Genomic DNA, 26,173 nt, shown 5'->3' with positions numbered 1-26,173 from the left:
CCAGGGATCCGTGCTGAGTGTTGTACTGTTTGCCATCGCCATAAATCCAATTATGGATTGTCTCCTTCCTGATGTCTCGGGCTCCCTCTTTGTGGACGATTTTGCGATCTACTACAGCTCTCAACGGACCAGCCTTCTTGAACGACGTCTTCAAGGATGTCTCAATCGCCTCCACTCGTGGAGCATCGAAACCGGCTTCCGTTTCTCACCCAGTAAGACCGTTTGTGTCAATTTTTGGCGACGTAAGGAGTTTCTTCCTCCCTCCTTACATCTAGGTCCTGTCAACCTTCCGTTTTCAGACGTCGCTAAATTCTTGGGTCTTATGTTTGACAGAAAACTGTGCTGGTCCTCCCACGTTTCCTATCTTTCGGCTCGCTGTCTGCGATCGCTTAACACCCTCCGTGTCCTGAATGGTACCTTCTGGGGAGCGGACCGAGTGGTCCTTCTCCGCCTCTATCGCGCCTTAGTGCGCTCGAAATTGGATTATGGAAGCATAGTCTACTCCTCTGCTCAGCCGTCTATTCTTCGGCGTCTCGACTCTATCCACCACCGTGGATTACGTTTAGTGTCTGGAGCTTTTTACACTAGCCCTGTGGAAAGCCTTTATGCTGAGACTGCTGAACCTCCGCTGTCCAATCGGCGAGCAGTCCTCCTGAGTCGTTATGCTAGCCATCTGTCTTCCATGCCTGCTAATCCAGCCTATGACCTTTTTTTCGACGCCTCCTTTGATGTAGGGTATGCAGGCCGCTCCTCCTCCCTACTACCCCCGGGAGTCCGCTTCCGTCAACTGCTCCATTCTCTTTCCTTCCGCTTTCCTAAAACCTTCTTGACAACTTGGGGTACAGCACCGCCTTGGCTCCGTCCCCGGATCTGCCTGCTCCGTGACCTTTGTCAATTTCCCAAGGATGGTACCCCTACACTTGTTTATCGTCGGGCATTTGCTGCTCTATGTGCACAAATGGCGGACGCGACATTTATTTACACCGACAGCTCGAAAACATCGTTAGGTGTAGGGAGTGCCTATATTGTTGGCGACACCCCAAATCGTTTTCGGCTTCCCGACCAGTGTTCGGTTTATACTGCGGAGCTTTACGCTGTTCTCCAGGCTGTCCACTACATCCGCCGCCATCAGCGGATACAGTACGTTATCTGCTCAGATTCTCTCAGCTCTCTCCTCAGTCTCCAAGCTCTTTACCCTGTGCACCCTCTGGTCCACCGGATTCAGGACTGTCTGCGCTTGCTCCACCTGGGGGGCGTCTCGGTGGCGTTCCTCTGGCTCCCGGGACACGCTGGTATCTGCGGGAATGAGGCGGCCGATATAGCGGCCAAGGCTGCAGTCTCTCTTCCTCGGCCAGCTATTCAGTCGCTTCCCTTCACCGATCTACGGAGCGGTTTATGTCGCAAAGTTGCTCATTTATGGCATGCGCATTGGTCAACACTTCCCCGTAATAAATTGCGGGAAGTGAAAGCCTTTCCTTGCGCTTGGACCTCTTCCTCCCGAACGCGTCGTCGGGAGGAGGTAATTTTAGCTAGACTCCGGATAGGGCACTGTCTTTTTAGCCATCGACATCTTTTAAGCGGTGATCCTCCCCCTCTCTGTCCCCACTGATCTCAGCTGTGGACGGTAAGACACCTTTTAATTAAATGCCCCTATTTTAATCCGTTACGCTCCCGTCTACAGCTATCGCCTGATCTATCGTCGATTTTAGCAGATGACACGCACTCAGCCGACCGCGTTCTCCAGTTTATTAGTGACCGTGAAATGACGTCAGTCATTTGAAGCTTTTTTTGGGGACAACCACCCCCTTTCTGTAGTGGATTTTTAAGCATTCCTTCTATTTTTAGTTTCTCCAATTTTATGACTTTGTTCCCATTGCTGCTGGTTTTCAATTTCGGTTTTTTACTGTCTTAAGTCACGGGCTGGGCGCTAATGACCATAGAAGTTTTGCGAAAACTAGAAATTTTATCTAAATCATCTTGTATCTTCCTACAGTCACTCTGCTTCGACACCTTACTGTACACCACGACATAATCAGCAAACCACCCCAGATTGCTGCCCGTCTTCTCTGCCAAATCATTTATGTGTATAAAGAACAACAGTGGCCCTATCACACTTCCCTGGGGCATTCCTGTCGACACCCTTGTGTTTGATGGACACACGCCATTGAGGACAATGTACTGGGTTCTATTATTTAAGAACTCTTCGAGCCACTCAGATATCTGACAACATATTCCACATGCCAGTACTTTCATTAACAGCCTGCAATGGGGCAGCGATTCAAATGCTTTCTGGAAATCCAGAAATATGGAAGCTGCCTGTTGCTCTTCATCCTTAGTTCGCAGCATATCGTGAGAAAGTGCAAGCTGAGTTTCGCAAGAGTGATGTTCGTGGACATACGCTTCTCAGTCTCAACAACATTTATTATATTCGAACTGAGAATATGTTCAAGGATTCTGCAGCAAACCGAAGTTGAAAATATCGGTACGTAATTTTGCAGGTCCGTTCTTTTACCCTTCTTATATATTGGTGTCACCTGTGCTTTTTTGCCGTTGCTTGGGACTCTGTGCTGGGCAAGAGATCCATGATAAATGCAAACTAAGTAAGTGGCCAGTGCCATAAATTACCTTTAAAAATTGAACTGGGATTCCATCCGGACTTGGTGATTTATTTGCTTTTAAATCTCTCAGTTGTTTCTCTATGCCCGTGATGTTTGTTACTGTGTCGTCTATAGAAGAGTCTATTTGATGGTCAAATGACAATATGTTTGTATCATTTTCGTGTGTGAACAATTTCTTGGATGTGGAATTTAAAACTTTGGCTTCTGTTTTGCTGTCTTCAACTGCCACACCACACTGGTTGACAAGGGACTGAATAGGAGCTTTAGTCCCTCTTAGCAATTTTACATAAGACCAGAATTTTCTCAGGTTGTGTACCAGATCTTTTGCTAAGGTATGGTGGTGATGTTTGTATCATTTTCGTGTGTGAACAATTTCTTGGATGTGGAATTTAAAACTTTGGCTTCTGTTTTGCTGTCTTCAACAGCCACACCACACTGGTTGACAAGGGACTGAATAGGAGCTTTAGTCCCTCTTAGCAATTTTACATAAGACCAGAATTTTCTCAGGTTATGAGGCTGAAAGCAAGGGGAAACTACAGCCGTAATTTTTCCCGAGGGCATGCAGCTTTACTGTATGATTAAATGATGATGGCGTCCTCTTGGGTAAAATATTCCGGAGGTAAAATAGTCCCCCATTCGGATCTCCGGGCGGGGACTACTCAAGAGGATGTCGTTATCAGGAGAAAGAAAACTGGCGTCCTACGGATCGGAGCGTGGAATGTCAGATCCCTTAATCGGGCAGGTAGGTTAGAAAATTTAAAAAGGGAAATGGATAGGTTAAAGTTAGATATAGTGGGAATTAGTGAAGTTCGGTGGCAGGAGGAACAAGACTTCTGGTCAGGTGACTACAGGGTTATAAACACAAAGTCAAATAGGGGTAATGCAGGAGCAGGTTTAATAATGAATAGGAAAATAGGAATGCGGGTAAGCTACTACAAACAGCATAGTGAACGCATTATTGTGGCCAAGATAGATACGAAGCCCACACCTACTACAGTAGTACAAGTTTATATGCCAACTAGCTCTGCAGATGACGTAGAAATTGAAGAAATGTATGATGAAGTAAAAGAAATTATTCAGATAGTGAAGGGAGACGAAAATTTAATAGTCATGGGTGACTGGAATTCGAGAGTAGGAAAAGGGAGAGAAGGAAACGTAGTAGGTGAATATGGATTGGGGCTAAGAAATGAAAGAGGAACCGCCTGGTAGAATTTTGCACAGAGCACAACTTAATCATAGCTAACACTTGGTTTAAGAATCATGATAGAAGGTTGTATACATGGAAGAACCCTGGAGATACTAAAAGGTATCAGATAGATTATATAATGGTAAGAGAGAGATTTAGGAACCAGGTTTTAAATTGTAAGACATTTCCAGGGGCAGATGTGGACTCTGACCACAATCTATTGGTTATGACCTGTAGATTAAAACTGAAGAAACTGCAAAAAGGTGGGAATTTAAGGAGATGGGACCTGGATAAACTGAAAGAACCAGAGGTTGTACAGAGTTTCAGGGAGAGCATAAGGGAACAATTGACAGGAATGGGGGAAAGAAATACAGTAGAAGAAGAATGGGTAGCTTTGAGGGATGAAGTAGTGAAGGCAGCAGAGGATCAAGTAGGTAAAAAGACGAGGGCTAGTAGAAATCCTTGGGTAACAGAATAAATATTGAATTTAATTGATGAAAGGAGAAAATATAAAAATGCAGTAAATGAAGCAGGCAAAAAGGAATACAAACATCTCAAAAATGAGATCGACAGGAAGTGCAAAATGGCTAAGCAGGGATGGCTAGAGCACAAATGTAAGGATGTAGAGGCTTATCTCACTAGGGGTAGGACAGATACTGCCTACAGGAAAATTAAAGAGACCTTTGGAGATAAGAGAACCACTTGTATGAACATCAAGAGCTCAGATGGAAACCCAGTTCTAAGCAAAGAAGGGAAAGCAGAAAGGTGGAAGGAGTATATAGAGGGTCTATACAAGGGCGATGCACTTGAGGACAATATTATGGAAATGGAAGAGGATGTAGATGAAGATGAAATGGGAGATACGATACTGCGTGAAGAGTTTGACAGAGCACTGAAAGACCTGAGTCGAAACTAGGCCCCCGGAGTAGACAACATTCCATTGGAACTACTGACGGCCTTGGGAGAGCCAGTCCTGACAAAACTCTACCATCTGGGAGCAAGATGTATGAAACAGGCGAAATACCCTCAGACTTCAAGAAGAATATAATAATTCCAATCCCAAAGAAAGCAGGTGTTGGCAGATGTGAAAATTACTGAACAATCAGCTTAATAAGCCACAGCTGCAAAGTACTAACACGAATTCTTTACAGACGAATGGAAAAACTAGTAGAAGCCGACCTCGGGGAAGATCAGTTTGGATTCCGTAGAAATACTGGAACACGTGAGGCAATACTGACCTTACGACTTATCTTATAAGAAAGATTAAGGAAAGGCAAACCTACCTTTCTAGCATTTGTGGACTTAGAGAAAGCTTTTGACAATGTTGACTGGAATACTCTATTTCAAATTCTAAAGGTGGCAGGGGTAAAATACATATACAATTTGTACAGAAACCAGATGGCAGTTATAAGAGTCAAGGGACATGAAAGGGAAGCAGTGGTTGGAAGGGAGTAAGACAGGGTTGTAGCCTCTCCCCGATGTTATTCAATCTGTATATTGAGCAAGCAGTAAAGGAAACAAAAGAAGAATTTGGAGTAGGTATTAAAATCCATGGAGAAGAAATAAAAACTTTGTGGTTCGCTGATGACATTGTAATTCTGTCAGAGACAGCAAAGGACTTGGAAGAGCAGTTGAACGGAATGGATGGTGTCTTGAAGGGAGGATATAAGATGAACATCAACAAAAACAAAACAAGGATAATGGAATGTAGTCAAATTAAGTCGGGTGATGCTGAGGGAATTAGATTAGAAAATGAGACACTTAAAGTAGTAAAGGAGTTTTGCTATTTCGGGAGCAAAATAACTGATGATGGTCGAAGTAGAGAGGATATAAAATGTAGACTGGCAATGGCAAGGAAAGCGTTTCTGAAGAAGAGAAATTTGTTAACATCGAGTATAGATTTAAGTGTCAGGAAGTCATTTCTGAAAGTATTTGTATGGAGTGTAGCCATGTATGGAAGTGAAACATGGATGGTAAATAGTTTGGACAAGAAGAGAATAGAAGCTTTTGAAATGTGGTGCTACAGAAGAATGCTGAAGATTAGATGGGTAGATCACGTAACTAATGAGGAAGTATTGAATAGGATTGGGGAGAAGAGAAGTTTGTGGCACAACTTGACCAGAAGAAGGGATCGGTTGGTGGGACATGTTCTGAGGCATCAAGGGATCACCAATTTAGTATTGGAGGGCAGCGTGGAGGGTAAAAATCGTAGGGGGAGACCAAGAGATGAATACATTAAGCAGATTCAGAAGGATGTAGGTTGCAGTAGGTACTGGGAGATGAAGAAGCTTGCACAGGATAGAGTAGCATGGAGAGCTGCATCAAACCAGTCTCAGGACTGAGGACCACAACAACAACAACATGGTGGTGATAGCTGCTGTATGCTTCGCGCCTAGATCATTTTACAGATGCACGCATCTCTACTAACCTCCACTTGTCGTAATTTGTGTGTTCCCTTGTGAACCGAGATTTCAACAGCCTATGCTTCCTCAGCATCCACCAAATTTTGTTATTAAACCATGGTAGGTCTATTCCATTCTCTATCCACTTACGAGGCATGTAACTCTCCATACCCCAATTTACAGTGTGCTTAAACGTCACCTGTAATTCCTCTACATCCATCTTACTGGAACTAATTGATGCCAGTCCACTGTCGAAGTCTGATGCAAATAACTGCTTATCTGCTCTATCTAGCAGAAACTCTCTCCTAGCCTTCTTGACTGGTTTATTAACTATCATAATAAAAGTTGCTATAATGATATCATGATTGCTTATCCCAGTTACTATACTGACATTGTCAGTAAGGTCTAAGATATTTCCATTGCGTGTGGGCTGCCGAGCCAGCAGCTCAAGGCAGTTTTCAGAAAATGTGTTCGGAAGTATTTTGCACCCCACAATGAACCCTTAGACATCCCCATCTATACTTGGTAGGTTAAAGTCCCCTCCAACTAGTATTGCATGATCTGGGTATTTTCACGCTTTTGGCTGTAGACTTTGTTTGAAAGACAGTACAACTGTCACAGCAGAATCAGGTGGCCTTGTAAAAACATCCAACAATTAACTTTGTTTCACCTCCACATCTTTCACGCGACCAAATGTCTTCTCTGTCACACTCAACTTTGACCTCAAAAGAGACAGAATTTTTGACAACTGCAATGAACACTTCCTTCCTGTGGCCTCTAATCTCTTTTCAGTATACGTTCAGCGACTCGCTAAATATCTTGGAGCTTCCCACTTTGGGTTTCAGCAGACTTTTGGTTCCAAAAATAATTTGAATGTGAGAACTTTCTTGGAAGCCAGTAAATTCTGGAACTTTATTACGGATACTTCAACAGTTTACTGATAAAATCATGACAGTGGAAGTGTCTTTATTCTGAACGCCATTCGACTTCCCTTACTTCAGTAAAAGTACAGATGAACAGGCCGGGAGAGTTAACTCATGATGTAAACATCTAGCTGCATTCTGATTGATGGAACAGAAGGCTTAAATTAATTAGAATTCTGAGCTTCTCTTTTGTAATGCCGTATTTTGTCGAAGGAGACTACTATTGCTTTGTTCTTAGCAAAAGGATACGCAATTTTTCAGATGCTTTTCCTCTTTGAGTCAGTACAAGAAGTGCTTTTTGAGTGTCATGCTTGTCGTCACCACTCCTCAAGCACTTTGTATCCAAAGATAATGACATCATTTGCTTTGTGTCATTTAGTCACATATCTTTTTTAATATACCACTTTCATGATTGTCTCGTCTTGATCTGAATGTAACACAGTGTAATTTACCATATAAGCTCAGTTATAAGAGACATTTTTCCCCCAAAATCCTCAGTCAAAAAATGGAGGATTATATTATGTTCACAAATTAAACTGTTGCTGCTGAGGCCATCATTTTTACATTGTTTAATAAATTGATATTGGAATTGTTTACATTTACAAATGGGTTTGGCTATATTGAGGTCACATGCAGATTTGTTTTGAAGAATGAGGAAGGATATACAAACATTTATGGTGCTTTTTAGGTAAAGGTAATATTGAAAGGTGAAAATCTTCAAAAAACGTTTTTTTGATCCTGAATGCAAGTAAGTATTATATTTGGTTATGAGGACTATTGATTTACCAGTTAGGTTGCAAATAAGAAATTTAGCTGGTGTTCACATATTAGAATACTGGGTGAAAATATTACCACCTTTTAATCACCTTTAGAACATGATCGTGACATTAACATAAAGCATGAAAGAAAATTAATCCAGAATTAAGTGTCTAAAAATGAAATAAATCATATTAAACTGACTGTAGTTGGGTAGATAAAAAATGTACTCACAGAGTGCTGGCAGAACAACACAAGTATAAAAGGTACAGAAGCTATTGGAGCCATTGTGAAAGAAAGGTTGAAGGGAAAGGGAGAGGGGTGAACGAAAAAGACTCTATCCCTTTTCCTAAATCTCACTAGTCCTTTTCTCGCTTTTCCTAAATCTCACTAGTCCTTTTCTCGCTTTTCCTAAATCTCACTAGTCCTTTTCCTTCACATTTAAGAAAAAGACTCTATCCCTGTTCCTAAACCTCACCAGTCCTTTTCCTTCTCCCCTCTTCCTTCCTCTTCAACCTTTCTGCCAGGAACAGAACCCATCGGCTCCAAAAGTGTGTATATGTAATACCTTTTATATGCGTGTTCTCCTGCCGCTGCTTTGTGAGGAGATCTTTTATCTATCCAATTACATTATAATCTTTCAAAAATGTATTATTTTCATTGATATATTAAACTAACTGTAATTACCATGTGAGAAATTACAGTGGCGAGACCTGTCATGAGGTCGTGCCGACAGACGTCCTTAGATTGTAGGACGAGTGAAAGTTTGAGAATTTGACTGAATTGTGATCTTTCATTATATATTAGTTAGGGTACTTACATATGGCCTGCACCATAGAAGCAATCAGTGCTTCACAGTTGCTCAAGTACAACACTATGGAAGAGTTGAAGGGTAAACAATGTTACCAGCTTGGCTGAGAATTAGGATGAGTTTGGGGAGGGGAATGGTGAGCAGGCAGCAGATTTCATCGTTCTGGCAACCAAGGGAATCTGTACTGCATGCTTTGACTTTTTATGGACATTTACCATGTTTAAACTGCAGTTTACCTGAATCCATGTGAATTGACTTACACAAATATGCAACAGCAGTGTGCATTTCTGCAGAAGGCAGTAAAAGTCTAGTTTAAGGGGCCAGTGGCATACTTCATGTGTTTCCTACAGCAATGTTGTTGTCACTGACAACAAAGCTTTCAGTTCGTAGATAAATCTTTCCTTTTCTCTTCTTTCACACATTTTCTTTACACAAGTAATTTAAAGTCACCAGCGCCAGTTCCCATCCGTATGATTGGCTGATCTCGGGAACTACGTGATTAACGAGGAATGTTTCTGTATAAAATTTATGATTCATGCAAATTGGCTGAACTATGATAAATTAGAGTGCCTCGTTTACTGTGAAAATGCTGCCATCTAGTAGTGATAGGTGTAAAGCTGCCTGACTGGAGCACTGGTCTGGTACAAACTACTACAAGGGGAGCCTGATGCGAGATACCACTGCCTCCTTAAGCAACCTGCAGTGAAGGGCATATTGAATATTAAGTTGATGTGAACAATTTTTTGTCTGAAGTTGATGTTTCAAGGGGTGTGAGGGGAAATGTGGTAAAACGTCACACTGAAAATATAGCTAGTGATTGACCAGCACTGGAGACAGATGGCTGGCAAGTGGCCATAGCTCACACTGAACTGGCACTGCAGTCAGGCAGAACAGGCGGTTCAGTAGCTCACAGCTCCCATTATTGCCATGAGATGTCACTCCAGACACAAATTGAATATGGAACTGATCTCCTGAGAACTTTCCTGGTGTGCACTGCTTAAATCGTTTTTGATAATGAACATGGACCTTGCCTTTGGTGGGGAGGTTTGTGTGCCTCAGTGACACAGGTAGCCATACCGCAGGTGCAACCACAATGAAGGGGTATCTGCTGAGAACCCAGACAAATGTGTGGTTTCTAAAGAGGGGCAGCAGCCTTTTTATTGGTTGCTGGGGCAACAGTCTAAATGATTGACTGATCTGACCTTGTAACACAACCAAAACAGCCTTGCTGTGCTGGTACTGCGAGTGGCTGAAAGCAAGGCGGAGCTGCAGGTGTAATTATTCCCGAGGGAATGCACCTCTACTGTATGGTTAAATGATGATGGCATCATCTTGTGTAAAATATTCCTCAGCTCTCTGTACGGGGAGTACTCGGGAAGACGACGTTATCAGGAGAAACAAAACTGACACTCTATGGATCTGAGTGTAGAATGTCAGATACCTTAATTGGCTAGGTAGGTTAGAATATTTAAAAATGGAAATAAATAGTAGAATATTTAAAAATGGAAATAAATAGATTAATGTTACTGTGGGAGTCAGTGAAGTTCAGTGGCAGGAGGTACAGGACATTTGGTCAGTTGAATACAGGGTTATGAATACAAAATCAAGTACGGGTAATGCAAGAGTAGGTTTATTAATGAGTTAAAAAATAGGAACATGGTTAAGCTACTATGAACAACATAGTGAACACATTATTGTACCCAAGTTTGACATAAAGCCCACACCCACCACAGTAGTACAAGTTTCTATGTCAACTAGCTCCACAGATGAGGAGGAGATTGAGGAAATGTATGCTAAGATAAACTAAATTATTCAGAGAGTTAAGGGAGCCAAAAATATTATAGTCATGGGAGACTGGAATTCGATAGTGGGAAAAGGAAGAAAAGGAAAAGTAGTAGGTGAATATAGACTAGGGGAAAGGAATGAGGAAGCTACCGGGTAGAATTTTGCATGGAACATAATTTAATCATAGCTAACACTTGGTTTAAGAATCACGGGAGAAGGTTATATACATGGAAGAAGGTTGTATACATGGAAGAGACATGGAGACACCGGGAGGTTTCAGGTTGATTATATAATGGTTAGACAGAGATTTAAGAGCCAGAGTAAATTGTAAGACATTTCCAGGTGCAGATGTGGACTCTGACCACAATCTATTGGTTATAGAAGAGGATGAAGATGAGAAGGGAGATATGGTACTGCGTGAAGAATTTGACAAAGCACTGAAAGACTTAAGTTGAAACAGGGCCCCAGGAGTACACAACTTTCCGTTAGAGCCAGCCGTGACAAAACTCTTCCATCTGGTGAGCAAGATGTATGAGACAGGCAAAATACCCTCTGACTTCAAAAAGAATATGATAATCCCAATTCCAAAGAAAGCAGATGCTGACAGGTGTGAAAATTACCAAACTATCAGTTTAATAAGTCACGGCTGCAAAATATTAAGAATATTATTTTACAGGAAAGTGGAAAAACTCGTAGAAGCCGACATCAGGAAAATCAGTTTGGGTTCTGGAGAAATTTAGGAAGATGCAAGGCAATTCTGACCCTATGACTTCTCATAGATGATAGGTTAAGGAAAGGAAATCTACATTTCTAGCATTTGTAGACTTTGAGAAAGCTTTTGACAATGTTGACTTGAATACTCTTTCAAATTGAGAAAGCTTTTGACAATGTTGACTTGAATACTCTTTCAAATTCTAAAGGTGGCAGGGGTAAAATAGAGAGAGCAAAAGGCTATTTACAATTTGTACGGGAACTAGATGGCAGCTATAAGAGTCGAGGGGCGTGAAAGGGAAGCAGTCGTTGAGAACAGAGTGAGACAGGGTTGCAGTCTATCCCCAATGTTATTCAATCTGTGTATTGAGCAAGCAGTATTGGAAACAAAAGAAACATTTGGAGTAGGAATTAAAATCAATGGAGAAGAAATAAAAACTTTTGAGGTTTTCTGATGACATTGTAATTCTGTCAGAGGCAGCAAAGGACTTGGAAGAACAGTTGAATGAAATGTACAGTGTCTTGAAAAGAGGATATAACTTGAACATCAACAAAAGTAAAACAAGGATAATGGAATTTATTCTAATTAAATCAGGTGGTGGTGAGGGAATTAGATTGGGAAATGAGACACTCAAAGAAGTACCTGAGTTATGCTATTTGGGGAGCAAAAAACTGATGATGGTAGAAGTAGAGAGGATATAAAATGTAGACTGGCTATGGGAAGGAAAACGTTTCTGAAGAAGAGACATTTGTTAACATTAAGTATAGATTTAAGTGTCAGGAAGTCCTTCCTGAAAGTATTTGTATGAAGTGTAGCCATGTATGGAAATGAAACAGGGACGATAAATCGTTTAGACAAGAAGAGAGTAGAAGCGTTTGAAATGTGGTGCTACAGAAGAATGCTGAAGATTAGATGGGTAGATCTTGTAATTAATGAGGAAGTACTGAATATAATTGGGGAGAAGAGAAATTTGTGGTACAACCTGACTAAAAGGAGGGATTGGTTGGTAGGACGCATTCTGAGGCATTAAGGGATCACCAGTTTAGTACTGGAGGGAAGTGTAATGGATAAAACTCGTAGGGGGAGACCTAGAGATGAAAACAATAAGCAGATTCAGAGGCACATAGGTTGCAGTAGTTACTAAGAGATACAGAGGCTTGCACAGGATAGAGCACATGGAGAGCTGCAGCTAACCTGTCTTTGGACTGAAGACCACTACAACAATCATCTTACGAACAAAAAGTACTATTTTCATGTTGTGTGATTTCAAAAATGAATTCCTTCTTTATATTTGCCTTAGAGTGATTTATTACTTTCCCGATTCAGCCCTCCTTTATTGAGTCCTTTCATACCAATTAGTCTGGTGCCCCCGACCCCAATATTAATGTTCAGATGCTTATACACTTTACATGTAATTATACAAATTCTTGTCTCTCAGTATACAGTACTCATACTTCAGGAGCTCCATAGGTCAAGGGTGACAAGGATGCACATGTATTCCTCATTTTTGAAGTGAAGTGATGGCTTTCATTGAATAGCTAAGCTACATCCCAGAGAGTTGGTGCACCAGTTTAATGATTTGGACAGTATAATGTATACAAGGTTGAATCAGTTTTATATAGTGTTAACTGCACCAAGGGGTACTAAAATCATCAAGAAAATGTACCATAATGACAGACATTCAAAGTTAAATCTTAAAGTAGATTTATTTCCAGAAACAGTTGTCATAGGTAGCCCCACTGTCGGGGATTTGTTCTCCTTTAGTTTCCCCGTGTTGCTGTTACATGTATGTCTCGGGAATCTGTAGTTCTACATATAAATGGAAGCAAAATCTATTTCAGAAAATTTTCCCTTGGCATTAGGCAATTTCCAGTTCATATATCACAAGAGGATTTGTTCAATATTCAGAAGGAACAATGTTTTTTTTTATACAAAATACCTTAATTTTGTATGGTATGTATATAATTATGCTCAGAATTATGGAAGATATGATAACACGAATTTTCATGGATGATCGTAGCGCTTCTTGCTGCTTTTTGAAGATTGAGTGCTCTACAAGAGAGAAATTGCACATTATCGCATTAGCAGTATGCTGTTCTATATTGTTGGCTGTTTTCTCAGTACACCTTCATCCGTCTGTCAAGAGAGAGGCGTGTGAAAGTGAAATTAAAATTCACACTGTCCCGACTGCCACCATAACTGTGAATTTGTTGTTTATTGCCAGGTAATTGTATTTTTCTCAGAAATTAGGTTCTGCTGATATGTACTTTCCTGTATTGCAAGGGAAGTGTACAGTACTGTCTTATTTATTTAGAAGTAGAAGAAATCTGTTAGATCAACTGTTATGTTGCAATTGTAGAGGATATCAGTGTAACTGTCCCATCACCAAAAAATATTAAATTAATGTGGAAGAGGGCTTCTATTATAAAATTTTATGTATGTAAATTTCACAGTATTACATTTGTTTCTCTCAGATATGACTTGTGCTACATTTCAGTTTGAATGAAACCAACAACTATCTTAAGTGCACTGTGGTAACTTGGAAAATGTCAGCTTCAGACTGTGACTTTTGTCGAGCACAAAGCTGAGGGTATTATGCAAATTTTCTGGTGAACAAATTGCACTTTTGTGAAGTTGCTCTGAACTGCAGCTCAGTGAGAGTGCTTTTATCATCACTGAATAAACAGGCCTTATTGCTCTCAAAGTAGGAGTTTCTACAGGACCATAGCACAATCCTTTTCTGAAAAGGATCATCGTGTATGTAAAAATAGGTGCCCGATAGACCAGACAGTAGTAGATAAACTGAGAAATGGTGGAAATGTGTGTGCCTGGTGAGAAACTGTATACAGTATGTCTAATTGAGTTGACAAACTGAGCAAGATGGCACTGTTATTAGCATAGTGGACTCGCATTGGGGAAAAAAACTGTTCAAATCCACATCCGGCCATTTAGATTCACGTTTTGGGTGATTTCCCTAAATCACTCCAGGCAGATGCCGGGATGGTTCCTTTGAAAGGGCAGGGTCACATTCCTTCCCCTTGAAACAATCAGAGCTTGTGCTCCATCTCTAATGACCTTGATGTCTATGGGACATTAAACCGTTATCTTCCTTCCTTGAACTGGAAAGTGTGAATCCCTTAATACTAGTTTTTCTCTTTACACTTCACCTCTTAAAAAGAAGGTAATAAAATCAGCAAATGTCACTTCAAGGATTGTGTCAAATGTGAAATAAGTTGTGCCCAGAATTAGACAACTAATAAAGTAGCACATACAAGTGGTTTTCATTCATACAGCATTACACATGTTCATTAATCATGAGTGTGAATACTGTGTTGTACATACTGACATGAAAATTGTTCGTATCAAATCATGAAAAAATTCACATTCTAACATTGGCAGCAAACAGTAGTGATATGTGAAGAAACTGGGGGAAGAGCGATTAAGCAAGATTGCAGATAATAATTTCCTGAGACATCAGAATCCAGTTCATTACATTACTAGAAAACCCAGGTTGGACTACAAACAATGATTTTGAATAATAATATGGTACAATGAAGCTTTTAGTGGTTTACAACCTCAGCTCATTCCTGTTTTGTTTCAGTTCACCCTACTCCCATCAGCTACCGTTAGGTTGACAACTGCGCCTTCACTTTATTTCACACCCCCACTTTAATTTCTTATATTGCTTAGTTCCTTTTATCATCATCTGCACATTTTTCTTTTCTCCACATCTTAACCTATGTTTTCATGTTCTTTATTTTGGTTTTGGTGACTCTTACATGTCTTTTTTTTTTGTTTTTGTTCTTCACCATGCCCTGTTTTACCATAATACAGTGTTATGAATTTCTGCACTCTTCTTCTGTTAATCCTTTTTTCTCCTCATGCCATGCTGTATTCTGCCATCTTCTGTATTCAGGCATCTAGTAGTTATGTTCTCCTCAGCATTGATTCACTTACATTTTAACCATAGTACAAACTCGGAAGAATGTCTACGTTGCTGATTATGTGTAATGACTCTGATGCCACTTTATCATTGAGTGCTCTAATTGTGTTAGACCTTAGGCATTAATTTGGATCCTATATTTAATTTATTGGATATATTTAACCATTTGCTTGTTGGTACCAGTGTTATGTTATATATTTCAGTTTGAAGCACAATCAAAAACAAGGCCAGTACCACCACCAAATCCTGGTCCAAGGAATCCTCATCAGCATCCACATCCTCCCAGAATGATGATGGGTCCTCCACAAGGAATGAGGCCTAGGATGCCGCCACCTGGCATGCCACCACCAGGTCCTGGACAACGAATGCCCGGCCCGCCCATAGGGCACGGAGGACCTCAGGCACATGGTCACCCACAAGGACCACCATCACAAGGACATCCACCACCAGGTTTCCAGCATGGCAACTGGAATGGACCTCGAGCTAATGGTACGCGTGGTGTTGTTTATGTATGATGCATTAACTATAAATTTTGCGTTTTCTTTTGTACATTTATAGTGTGGAGGTTTGCAAGTTGGTAATCTCATTCTGCTTAACAAAACCGTAAATTATATTTTTAATATGATCAGTAAGAGACCCATAAAAAAAAGAACGCTACCTCTAATTTATGGGTTAAGAACTGTAGATTAAATCAGAAGAAATGACAGAATGGTATGCAATGAAGAATACGTTACTGGGATAAATTAAAATAACTGGTAGTGGTTCAGTGTTTCAGAGGAAGCAGTAATCAACAGTTGACTGGAATGGTGCGAAAGGAACACAATAGAATTCTATGGTTAGGTTTGAGAGAGGAACTAATCAAGACAGCAGAGGATCAAACAGGCAGTAAGAAAAGGCCCAGTAGAAATTCTTCGATAAGATGAGATTTAATTGTCAAGAGGGGGAAATATAAAACTGCTACAAATGAAGTAGGTCCTTCTCCATTAGGTGGACCAGTTTAGGGAGTGATCTGGCTCGACTATTTTCAAATCCAATAAAATTTTCTGAGTAGGTTTGACAATGTCTCTGATTGGTATGTGCAAACTTTCACCTTGATACATCTTTTCATTCCTTTCCTACAGCCTCTCGTAAATAAGGGTTGCAAATTTGCACACATGCTAAAGTGCCAACTTTAGTAACATTCATGAAAGGTACTGTTAATTTGCAGATATCTGCTTTTGTATACCTAAACAGTTTTTTGTGCTGAATAGGAATACACTAGAATCTTGTAGATCTGGCTCTCAGTAAACCGGATTTCCAGTTTATTCAGATTCAGTGTGCAGAAGACAGCTACTGGATAAATTAATTGAGCTGTAGAGGGAAGTTGGTGTGACTTCTTTATAGAAATTGGTAAATATCAAAGATGTGATTTTTATGATTGCTTTGTTACCGAACTACTAATTTTGAGGTCATGGAGAAAAGTTTGGCCAGATATTTGTGATTTTGACTGCTGAGGTTTGTGAAGTTGTCAAAACCTCTAAATTGCTTGAAATGTTAGAAAATATTTCTGATTGTTCAGATGTAGACTATAGTGATGTAAATGACTGGTTGCAAACAACAGTAATGCTGGTTATGACATGACAACCAATGATGAAATTTGTATTGCTGCCTATTGTACTACAGGGAACGAGTCATGGTGAAGTGGAAAATGAAAGTGGCGTTTCAGAGGAAGAAGTAATGCCTCATGAAGAGGCAACATCCTAGCTGGAAAAAGTGACGGTTCACCTAGAATGTCAACTGGAAGCAACTCCAGCAGAACTGATGATAGTAAAACATCAGTGTCATTGTGCTGCTTTCAAATGCCACCCAAGTTCGAAGCAAAAGAAAATTACTCACTGGTTCAGTAAACAACATGAATAGACTACAGTAACTATAAAGTGACAAAAAAATGTTTCTTGTTAGTACCAAAACAGGTGGTTTCCTTCTAATCGCGTATTATTTTCTTTTATTTATATGTCAAGTTCCGTAGGAACAAATTGAGGAGCAAATCTCCAAGGTCATGGAACACGTCAGTACATGAAGTTACAACATAAAAATAATAACAGATAAAAATAAAATGTTTATGAACCCGAAAAAAGTCGGTCCATAAGTTTAAGTTAACCAAATCAACAATACAATAAGAATCAGCTTAATTTTTCAAGGAACTCCTCAGCAGAATAGGAGTGACCCATGAGGACACTCTTCAGTTTTGATTTGGAAGCGCGTGGATTACTACTAAGATTTTTGAATTTGAATGGTAGCTTATTGGAAATGGATACAGCAGTATACTGTGCAACTTTCTGCACAAGAGTTAAGGAAATCCGATCGAAATGCAGGTTGATTTCTGCCATTTATTAACTGAGTGAAAGTTGCTTATTCTTGGGAATAAGCTAATATTATTAACAAGAAATGACAGTAAAAATATACATATTGAGTGGATGAAGTCAAAATACCCAGACTAGTGAACAGGAGTTGACAAGAGGTTCGCGAACTTACACCACTTATTGCCCAAACCGCCGATTTCTGAGCCAAAAATATCCTTTTAGAATGGGAAGAGTTACCCCAAAATATAATACCATACGGAATGGAAATGAGTGAAGTAGACTAATTTTCATGTCGAACAATCACTTACTTCAGATACTGTTCGAATAGTAAAAATGGCAGCATTAAGTCTTTGAACAAGGTCCTGAATGTGGACTTTCCGTGACAGTTTATTGTCTATCTGAACATGTAGAAATTTGAACTGTTCAGTTTCACCAATTGTATGCCCATTCTGTGAAATTAAAATGTCAGGTTTTGTTGAATTGTGTTTTAGAAACTGTAAAAACTGAGTCTTACTGTGATTTAGTGTTCATTTTTTACAAACCATGGACTTAAGTCATGAACTGCACTATTTGAAACCGGGTCAATGTTGCACACAACATCCTTTACTACAAAGCAGGTGTTATCAGCAAACAGAAATATTTTAGATTTACCTGTAATACTAGATGCCATATCATTTATATAAATAAGGAACAGGAGTGGCCCCAACACTGATCCTTGGTGCACCCCTCATTTTACTGTACACCACTCAGACCTGACATCACAGCCATTCTTAAGATTGTGAATAATGACCTTTTGCTGTCTGTTTCTAAAGTAAGAGGTGAACAAATTGTGAGCTACTCCCCGTATTCTGTAATGGTCCAACTTCTGGAGCAATGTTTTGTGATCAACATAATAAAAAACCTTATTAATCATTCAGGAAACTGACCATTCCTAAAGGAAAAACTACAAATATGGCTAAGTACAAGGCTAACATGTGCAGCACAGTACTTTAATATCCTGCTAGGCACTCCATCATATCCATTAGAGTCGTTTAGTCTTCAGTGATTTAATTATTGACTCAATCTCCCCCTTGTTTGTCTCACACAGTAGTATTTCAGACACCAATCTTGGAAAGGCATTTGCCAAGAAAGTTATATGATTCTCTGTAGAAACTAAATTTTTATTTAATTCACCAGCAATGGTCAGAAAATTATTCTTAAGTGCTGTACATATGCCTGATTTATCAGTACCAGCAATATTTTTAATACGACCTGACTCTATATTGTCGACTTTGTGCTGCTGACCACACACTTCCTTCACAACTGACCACATGGTTTTAATTTTATCCAGTGAATTAACTATTCTGTTTGCATACCACATAATCTTTGCCTTCCTAATAACATTTTTAAGCACCTTACAACACGGTTTGTAATGGGCTACTGTAGCTTGATTGTGACTACTTCTAACATTTTGATATAGTTCCCGCTCTGTTCTACATGATACCCTTGTGCCACATACGGTAAGTCACCCTTGACCCACAGTTCTGGATGACTTTCCTGAAATCTACCGCTTTTCCCAGACTATAGGATGTATAAAGAAGAGCTTTCTCCAAGTATACAAATGCTGTAAACGTAATTTGCCTTTCCTTAACCTATTGTCTAAAGTAAGTTGTAGGGTCAGTATCGCTTCACGTGTCCCAATATTTCTCTAGGATCCAAATTAATCTTCCTTGGAGTCAGCTTCTACCAAATTTTTCATTCTTCTGTCAAGAATTTGTGTTAGTATTTTCCAACAATAACTTATTGTACAGATAGTTTGCTAATATTCACACCTGTCAGCACCTACTTTCTTGGGAATTGGAATTATTCTATTCTTGTCGAAGTCTGAGGGTATTTCGCCTGTCTCGTACATCTTGCGCATCAGATGTCAGGACAGATTCTCCCAAGACTATCTGTAGTTCTGATGATGTCTGCTCGTGGAGTCTTGTTTCAACTTAAGTCTTTCAGTGCTCTGTCAGATTCTTCTCGTGGTATGATATCTCATATTCATCTGTGTCCTCTTCCATTTCTGTAATAGTGTGTTCAAGTTAATCCTCTCCGTATAGACCCTCTGTATACTCCTCTCAGCTTTCCCTTCTTTGCTTGGGACTTGTGTCCCATCTAAGCTCTTGATGTTCTTATAGGTGCTGCTGTTTTCTCTCCAGTGGCCTCTTTAATTTTACTGTAAGTGGTATCTATCTTTCCCCTTGTGAATTATTCCTCGAAATCCATACATTTGTCCTTTAGCCAGTCCTGCTTAGCCATTTTGCACTTTGTCAGACTCACTTTTAGACATTGTATTCCCTTTTCCCTGCTTCATTTACTGCATTTTTATATTCTCTCCTTTCATCAGATAAATTCAATATCTCTTGTGTTACCCACAGATTTCTACTACGCCTCGTCTTTGTAAGTATTTGATCCTCTGCTGCATACATTATTTCATCTCTCAAAGCTTACCATTCTTCTTCTACTGTATTCCTTTCCCTTGTTCTAGTAGTCATTCTCTAATGCTCCCTCTGAAATTCTTGAACAACCTCTGGTTCTTTAAGTTTATCAAGGTCCCATTTCCTTAATTTCCTATCTTATAGCAATTTCTGTAGTTTTAATGTACAGTTCATAACCAATAAGTCGTAGTCAGAGTCATTATCTACCCATGGAAATGTCTTAAAATTTAAAATGTGGTTCTGAAATCTCTGTCTTACCATTATATAATCCATCTGAAACTTTCTGGTGTCTCCAGGTCTCTACCTTCTGGACAGCCCTCTTTCATGATTCTTCAAACAAGTGTTAGCTATGATTAAATTATACTCTGTGCAAAATCTTACTAGGTGGCTTCCTCTTTCATTCCTTTCCCCCAGTCCATATTCACCTATAAATTTTCCTTCTCTTCCTTTTCCAACTACCAAATTCCAGTCCCACATCACAATTAAATTTTCGTCGTCTTCTTGAACTATCAGAATAATTTCTTTTATTTTGTCATACATTTCTTTATTGTCTGCAGAGCTCGTCGGTATATAAACTTGTTCCCATCATCATCATAAGTAGTCGTGCTCATTGCTTAGTGTCGTGACCCCATGAACCAATCATCTCCATCCCAGATGGTTGCCAGCTTCTCTTAATGGCTGCTGAAGGGGTAGATCGGAGATCTTGATTTGATCTATCCATCTGCTTGCTGCTCTTCCTCTTGGTCTTGTGCCCTCGATCTTTCCTTGCAAGATTATTTTCTCTAGATTTTCTCCATCTCTTCTCACAATATGGCCAAAGAAGTGGAGAATTTTTTCAGTGTCTCGAAAAGAAAGGCATCTGGAGATATCAAGTTGTTCAATAATGGACACATTTATTCTTCTTTTGGTGCATTTTATGTGTAGCATCCTACTCCAGCACCAAAGCTGAAACGCGTCAATGTGCTGTTTTTTCTCTGGCCTTGAGTGTCCATGTTTCGAAACTGTAAAAGAAGACAGAAAACACGAGTGTTTCAACTAGTGAGACCTTTGCTATTTGTTATTGCTCTGCTCTGCCAGATCTTGGTGAGCTTCTTCATAGCGTGATCCGTGATCTTGTCTCATCTTGACAACTTCCTGTGCTGCAGATGGTTGACCCAAGATAGATGAAGGAATGCATGACTTCCAGTTCCTTTAATCGATCTGTGAGCTGGATCTGTTCTTCTCGATCAATTATCATGAGTTTGGACTTGCTGAGGTTGATTTCTAATCTATATGCTAGACTAATGTCGTTCATTCTTGTTAGTAGCTCAGCAAGTTCGTCTTCGCTGTTGGCTAAAAGCACGATGTTATCAGCAAAATGGAGGTTGTCGATAGTTCTCCCACCAATTGAGATGCCTTTGGTCCAACCATCAAGAGCTTTCTCAATGACATGTTCTGCATAGATGTTTTACAGTTGTGGGGATAGGACACAACCCTATCTCAAACCTATTGATACTCTGCAGGAATCAGACATGCCAGCACTTGTCTTTACAACTGCGAAGTGGTTATTGTATAGACGTTGACACAACTTTTCCCAGATGACACAGTCAAAGGCTTTCCTGTAGTCAAGGAAGCAGATGAAAACAAGAACACAGAACTCCTGCGATTTTTCTATTATTTACCTTATGTTGAGGATCTGTTTGTGAGTTTCTTTCCCTTCAACAAAACCTGCTTGTTCTGTGGGTTTGTGAGGCTGAATGTACGGTTTCAAACGTTGGTTCAGGATATAGAGCAAAACTTTACTTGTGTGAGATATGAGGGCAATAGTTCGGAGTTGGGGCAGTTCCTGATAGGGTCTATCTTGTGTAAGGGGATGAAGAGCGACTTTGACCAGTCATCCGGCCACTTCACAGTTTCCTATATTCTTTTACGCAATGAATGCAGCACATCAAAACCTTCCTGTCCCATTTCGTTGATCTTTCTCCAGATATACCGTCTACAGCAGAGGCTTTATAATACCTCAGATGTTGTTCTACTGTGATGGTATATACGACTTCAGCCTATCCATTTTCCTTTTTCAATTTTCTAACCTTCATGCACAATGAAGGGACCTAATATTTCACACTCCAATCTGTAGAGAATACCAGTTTTGTTTCTCCTGATGACATCCTCCTGAGAAATCCTTGCTCAGAGACCTAAATGGGAGGACTATTCTACCTCCAGAATGCCTCACCCAAGAGGTTGCCATTATCATTTAACCATACAGTAGAGCTGCATGTCTATGGGGAAAAATTATGTCTGTAGTTTCCTCTTGCTTTCAGTTGGTTGCAATAACAGCACAGCAAAACCTTTTCTTCAGTACAACAGATCAGTCAATCATACAGACTGTTGCCCCTGCAACTACTGAAAAGGCTGCTGCCCCTCATTGGAACCACACATTTGTTTGGCCTCTCAACAGATACCCTTCCATTGTGGTTGTATGTGTGGTAGGGCTATTTGTATCGCAGAGGCATGCAAGTCACCACACCAATGGCAAGATGGTGCATTTTTTTTTAAAGCCTTAGGCCTTTAATGCATATGTGTACAGAGACAGTCATTAAGTTTTGAGCTCTGTCGTTTAGACTTAAATCTCCTTTCCTAGTCATACTGATCTGAAGATAACAGCAGGGTTAATGTATTCACATAATCATTGCCTATGAACCAGTCCTCCCCCTCCCACTCTAATCAATGTAACTGTGAAATCTACAATATGAGGAAAAGATACATTGCTATGACATGTTGTAAGCCAGGGGCGGGCAGGAATCCTGCACGTGTGCGGTGCACTTGCACGCGTGCAGTTAACAGGTGTTCTCCGTGCACACAGGGGTAAGCTGGCCACCCGCTTATCTCCCTTCCCCACCATACCTTCTGTCCGCTCCTTCCTCTGTAATGTGTTTTGTTCCCTAGCTTGCTTTATTGAATGAAGGAATAAGGTTACTAGGAGTTTTTGAAAGAAATCATGGTTTGAAAGAGTACCTATTACCTACGATACGTTTTATTTAATTATCACAGGTGGAGTTTACAATACGTTTAATATCTGGAACAAAATTTCTACATACAGACAAGGGCAAACAGTTACGTAAATTTTCATCACTGATGATGTTTGCTCTTAACCAAGACTTATTAATTCAGCAAATGGTTTTCCAGCTCGCCCTATATTAAGCGCAATCTTATAACTCACACGTACTGCTGGGCTATTATTGTTGTCGTCCTGAAAAACTTGAAAACAGTGCTCCATAAAATGTTAAATCAGTTAGATCAGAGACATGACGAAAGAAAGTCGCAGATCTCTCGTAACAACAGCAACTACGACAGATTCATCTAGTATCGTGAGATCGCTCTTCTTAAGCTACATCTACATCTACATCCATACTCCGCAAGCCACCTGACGGTGTGTGGTGGAGGGTACCCTGAGTACCTCTATCGGTTCTCCCTTCTATTCCAGTCTCGTATTGTTCGTGGAAAGAAGGATTGTCGGTATGCCTCTGTGTGGGCTCTAATCTCTCTGATTTTATCGTCATGGTCTCTTCAAGAGATATACGTAGGAGGGAGCAATATACTGCTTGACTCTTCGGTGAAGGTATGTTCTCGAAACGTTAACAAAAGCCCGTACCGAGCTACTGAGCGTCTCTCCTGCAGAGTCTTCCACTGGAGTTTATCTATCATCTCCGTAACGCTTTCGCGATTACTAAATGATCCTGTAATGAAGCGCGCTGCTCTCCGTTGGATCTATCTCTTCTATAAACCTTATCTGGTATGGATCCCACACTGCTGAGCAATATTCAAGCAGTGGGCGAACAAGCGTACTGTAACCTACTTCTTTTGTTTTCGGATTGCATTTCCATAGGATTCTTCCAATGAATCTGAATCTGTCTGGCATCTGCTTTACCGACGATCAACATTATATGATCATTCCATTATAAATCACTCCTAATGTGTACTCCCAGATAATTTATGGAATTAACTGCTTCCAGTTGCTGACCTGCTATTTTGTAGCTAAATGATAAGGGATCTATCTTTCTATGTATTCACAGCACATTACACTTGTCTACATTGAGATTCAATTGCCATTCCCTGCACCATGCGTCAATTTGCTGCTCAATTCGAGCTCAATCAATTTCCCCATCTGCTCAGAATCCGACAATAAATTGTACTCTTCCTTGTGAAATTTATTATAATGGCCTTCAATACTAAACTTCCGCTGACCAGCGAGAATGCTGCCACATATTAAACATTTCAAATTTTCCTTTTTAAAAGTTAGCAAATCTCCATTTCCTTGGTTCACTCTGCATTTTCCGGTTCTTGAAATACAACGTTCACTACGTAGTGGTCGCTTCGCATCAACGCCCGCAGCTTAGCCTCGCAGTACACTGCCGCAATCTGCTGGCTGTCGCCACTGCCCCGGTCCACGATTGCACACGAGCAGCACACGTGCAGCGCTGTGCGCTCATGAGCCACGTGCATTGTTTGCCCGCCCCTGTTGTAAGCAGTCACAACAAAAAGACATCTACACATAGCTTTTGGCCAAAGCCTCCTTAAGTTGAGGAAACACACACATTCATTCACACAAGCAAGCACATCTCACACACATGGCCATCACCTCTAGCAGTTCAGAATCATGTAAATAGTTCACATATTGCCATAGGTTTCGCTGAGAAAGTATTAAAATTCTAGCATTGACCCAGTTCATATGATAGAGAGACGTTGTAGTTATGATCCATAGGATATGCGAAGAACGAAACTGAACTAACTACCCACATGTCATATTCTGGTTACTGATTGATCAAGTTGGAAATATTACATAGAATCTGTTGTTATCTGTTGTTGGTCCTTTTGCGCCTCTGATCCTGGAGCACATTTCAGGTCCACCACGGCCAGGCCCTCCACCTCAAGGACCTCATCCACAGGGCCCGCAACAGAGACCACCACCTGGGATGGTATGTATTTTCCCATTTACTTAAAATACTTTTATTTATGTATAAATTTTACAGACGTTCATTCGTGCATACATGTGTACATTGTAAGGACTTCTTTTCATTGAAGAAAGTTATGTGAAGCTACTTTCTAAATGTTTTGACCCTTTCAGATGAGTCGCAAAGACATATTTCTGTTACAATATAATGAGTAAGTACTATGCATTTTAAATGTGTAAGTTCTTGCAATTTTATGAGGGAGAGTCAAATGAGAACCTTAACTACTTTTTAAATTTTTATTGAACGAAAGTGGAACACAAGGAGTCACTTCTCAACAGTATCCCAGCTATCAATACACTTCCTCCATTGTGTAGGAAGTGCACAGGTTACTCTGGGGAGGAGGGGGCCAGAAATCTATAGGTTGTGTGCGCAGCCACTTGTGCACTGCCTGCTGCAGTTCATCAGAATGAAATTTCTTTCCTCCCATCACATTCTCCTTCCATGGTCTGCAGAAGTTCTTTACAGATGTAAACATGTTGCTCTTTCAGTTCTGGAGTGAGATGCACTGGCACCAATCTTGCAGACATTTGCTAAGCACTTCATGAATGATGTAATGTGCTGAGCCATGACTAATATTCAGATTTGCAGCTAGTTCATCCACTGTCTCACAGCAACTTTCCATCCTCATTGCTTCAACTGCTTTGGTAGACTTGGGTGTGTCGCACTTGACTTGGATGCTGAGCATATGTCACAGAAGTCATGTCATTTCTGAACCTTCTACTCCACTCACATACTCACTGCAGTGGTAGACATGCTTCATCATACTGGATCTTTGTTCACTGAGAGATTTGAATGTATTCCACACCTTCACTCCTCAGAAAAGTATGACAGAAAGCTGTTCTTCCTCAGAGTCTGTAGCAAACATGGCAGCCATTTTGAACTGGTGTTGTGCCCGCATTTCACTTGTCTGTAGTTTGCTGCCACCTGTAGGGTAGTTCTTAATTAAACTTTCAAGGTTTTCATGTGACTCCCCCTCGTAAAAGCCAGTGCATGACTTCATAGGTTACTCAGGTACAAGCAGACATTCTTACAGGTCAGACTAGTGGCACGTGGGTGTGTTAGGTGGTTTGAAAATTGCACTAATGTTAACATTTTCCTACAGAGCTAGATAGGGAATTGGTGATGCATTAGAGTCACACTAGAGAGCGATACAGCTCAAATCCTAGTTCAACCATCCAGATTTAGCATTTCTGTGGCTTCCCTAGCTCATTAAAGGCAAATTTCCTGATAGTTGCGTTGAAA

The 26,173-nt window shown here is 40.3% G+C and overlaps 1 protein-coding gene across 8 annotated transcripts in view; it reads left to right on the top strand.

Annotated features, from left to right (window-relative positions):
* The window catches only part of LOC126095166 (cleavage and polyadenylation specificity factor subunit 6), a 193,632-nt gene that overhangs the window by 62,596 nt on the left and 104,863 nt on the right, over nt 1-26,173 (top strand). For 6 of the 8 annotated variants that reach the window (XM_049909889.1, XM_049909893.1, XM_049909888.1 and 3 more), the window contains 2 exons: nt 15,340-15,625; nt 24,822-24,895. In XM_049909889.1, the coding sequence (XP_049765846.1) occupies nt 15,340-15,625; nt 24,822-24,895 (360 nt within the window). The remainder of the gene's footprint in view (nt 1-15,339; nt 15,626-24,821; nt 24,896-26,173) is intronic. The other 2 variants (XM_049909892.1, XM_049909890.1) reach the window with 1 other exon arrangement.

Source organism: Schistocerca cancellata, chromosome 8, assembly GCF_023864275.1.
Source record: "Schistocerca cancellata isolate TAMUIC-IGC-003103 chromosome 8, iqSchCanc2.1, whole genome shotgun sequence".
Taxonomy (NCBI): Eukaryota; Metazoa; Arthropoda; class Insecta; order Orthoptera; family Acrididae; genus Schistocerca; species Schistocerca cancellata.
Note: the sequence above shows the minus strand (reverse complement) of the source record. Positions and strands in the feature narration are given on the sequence as shown.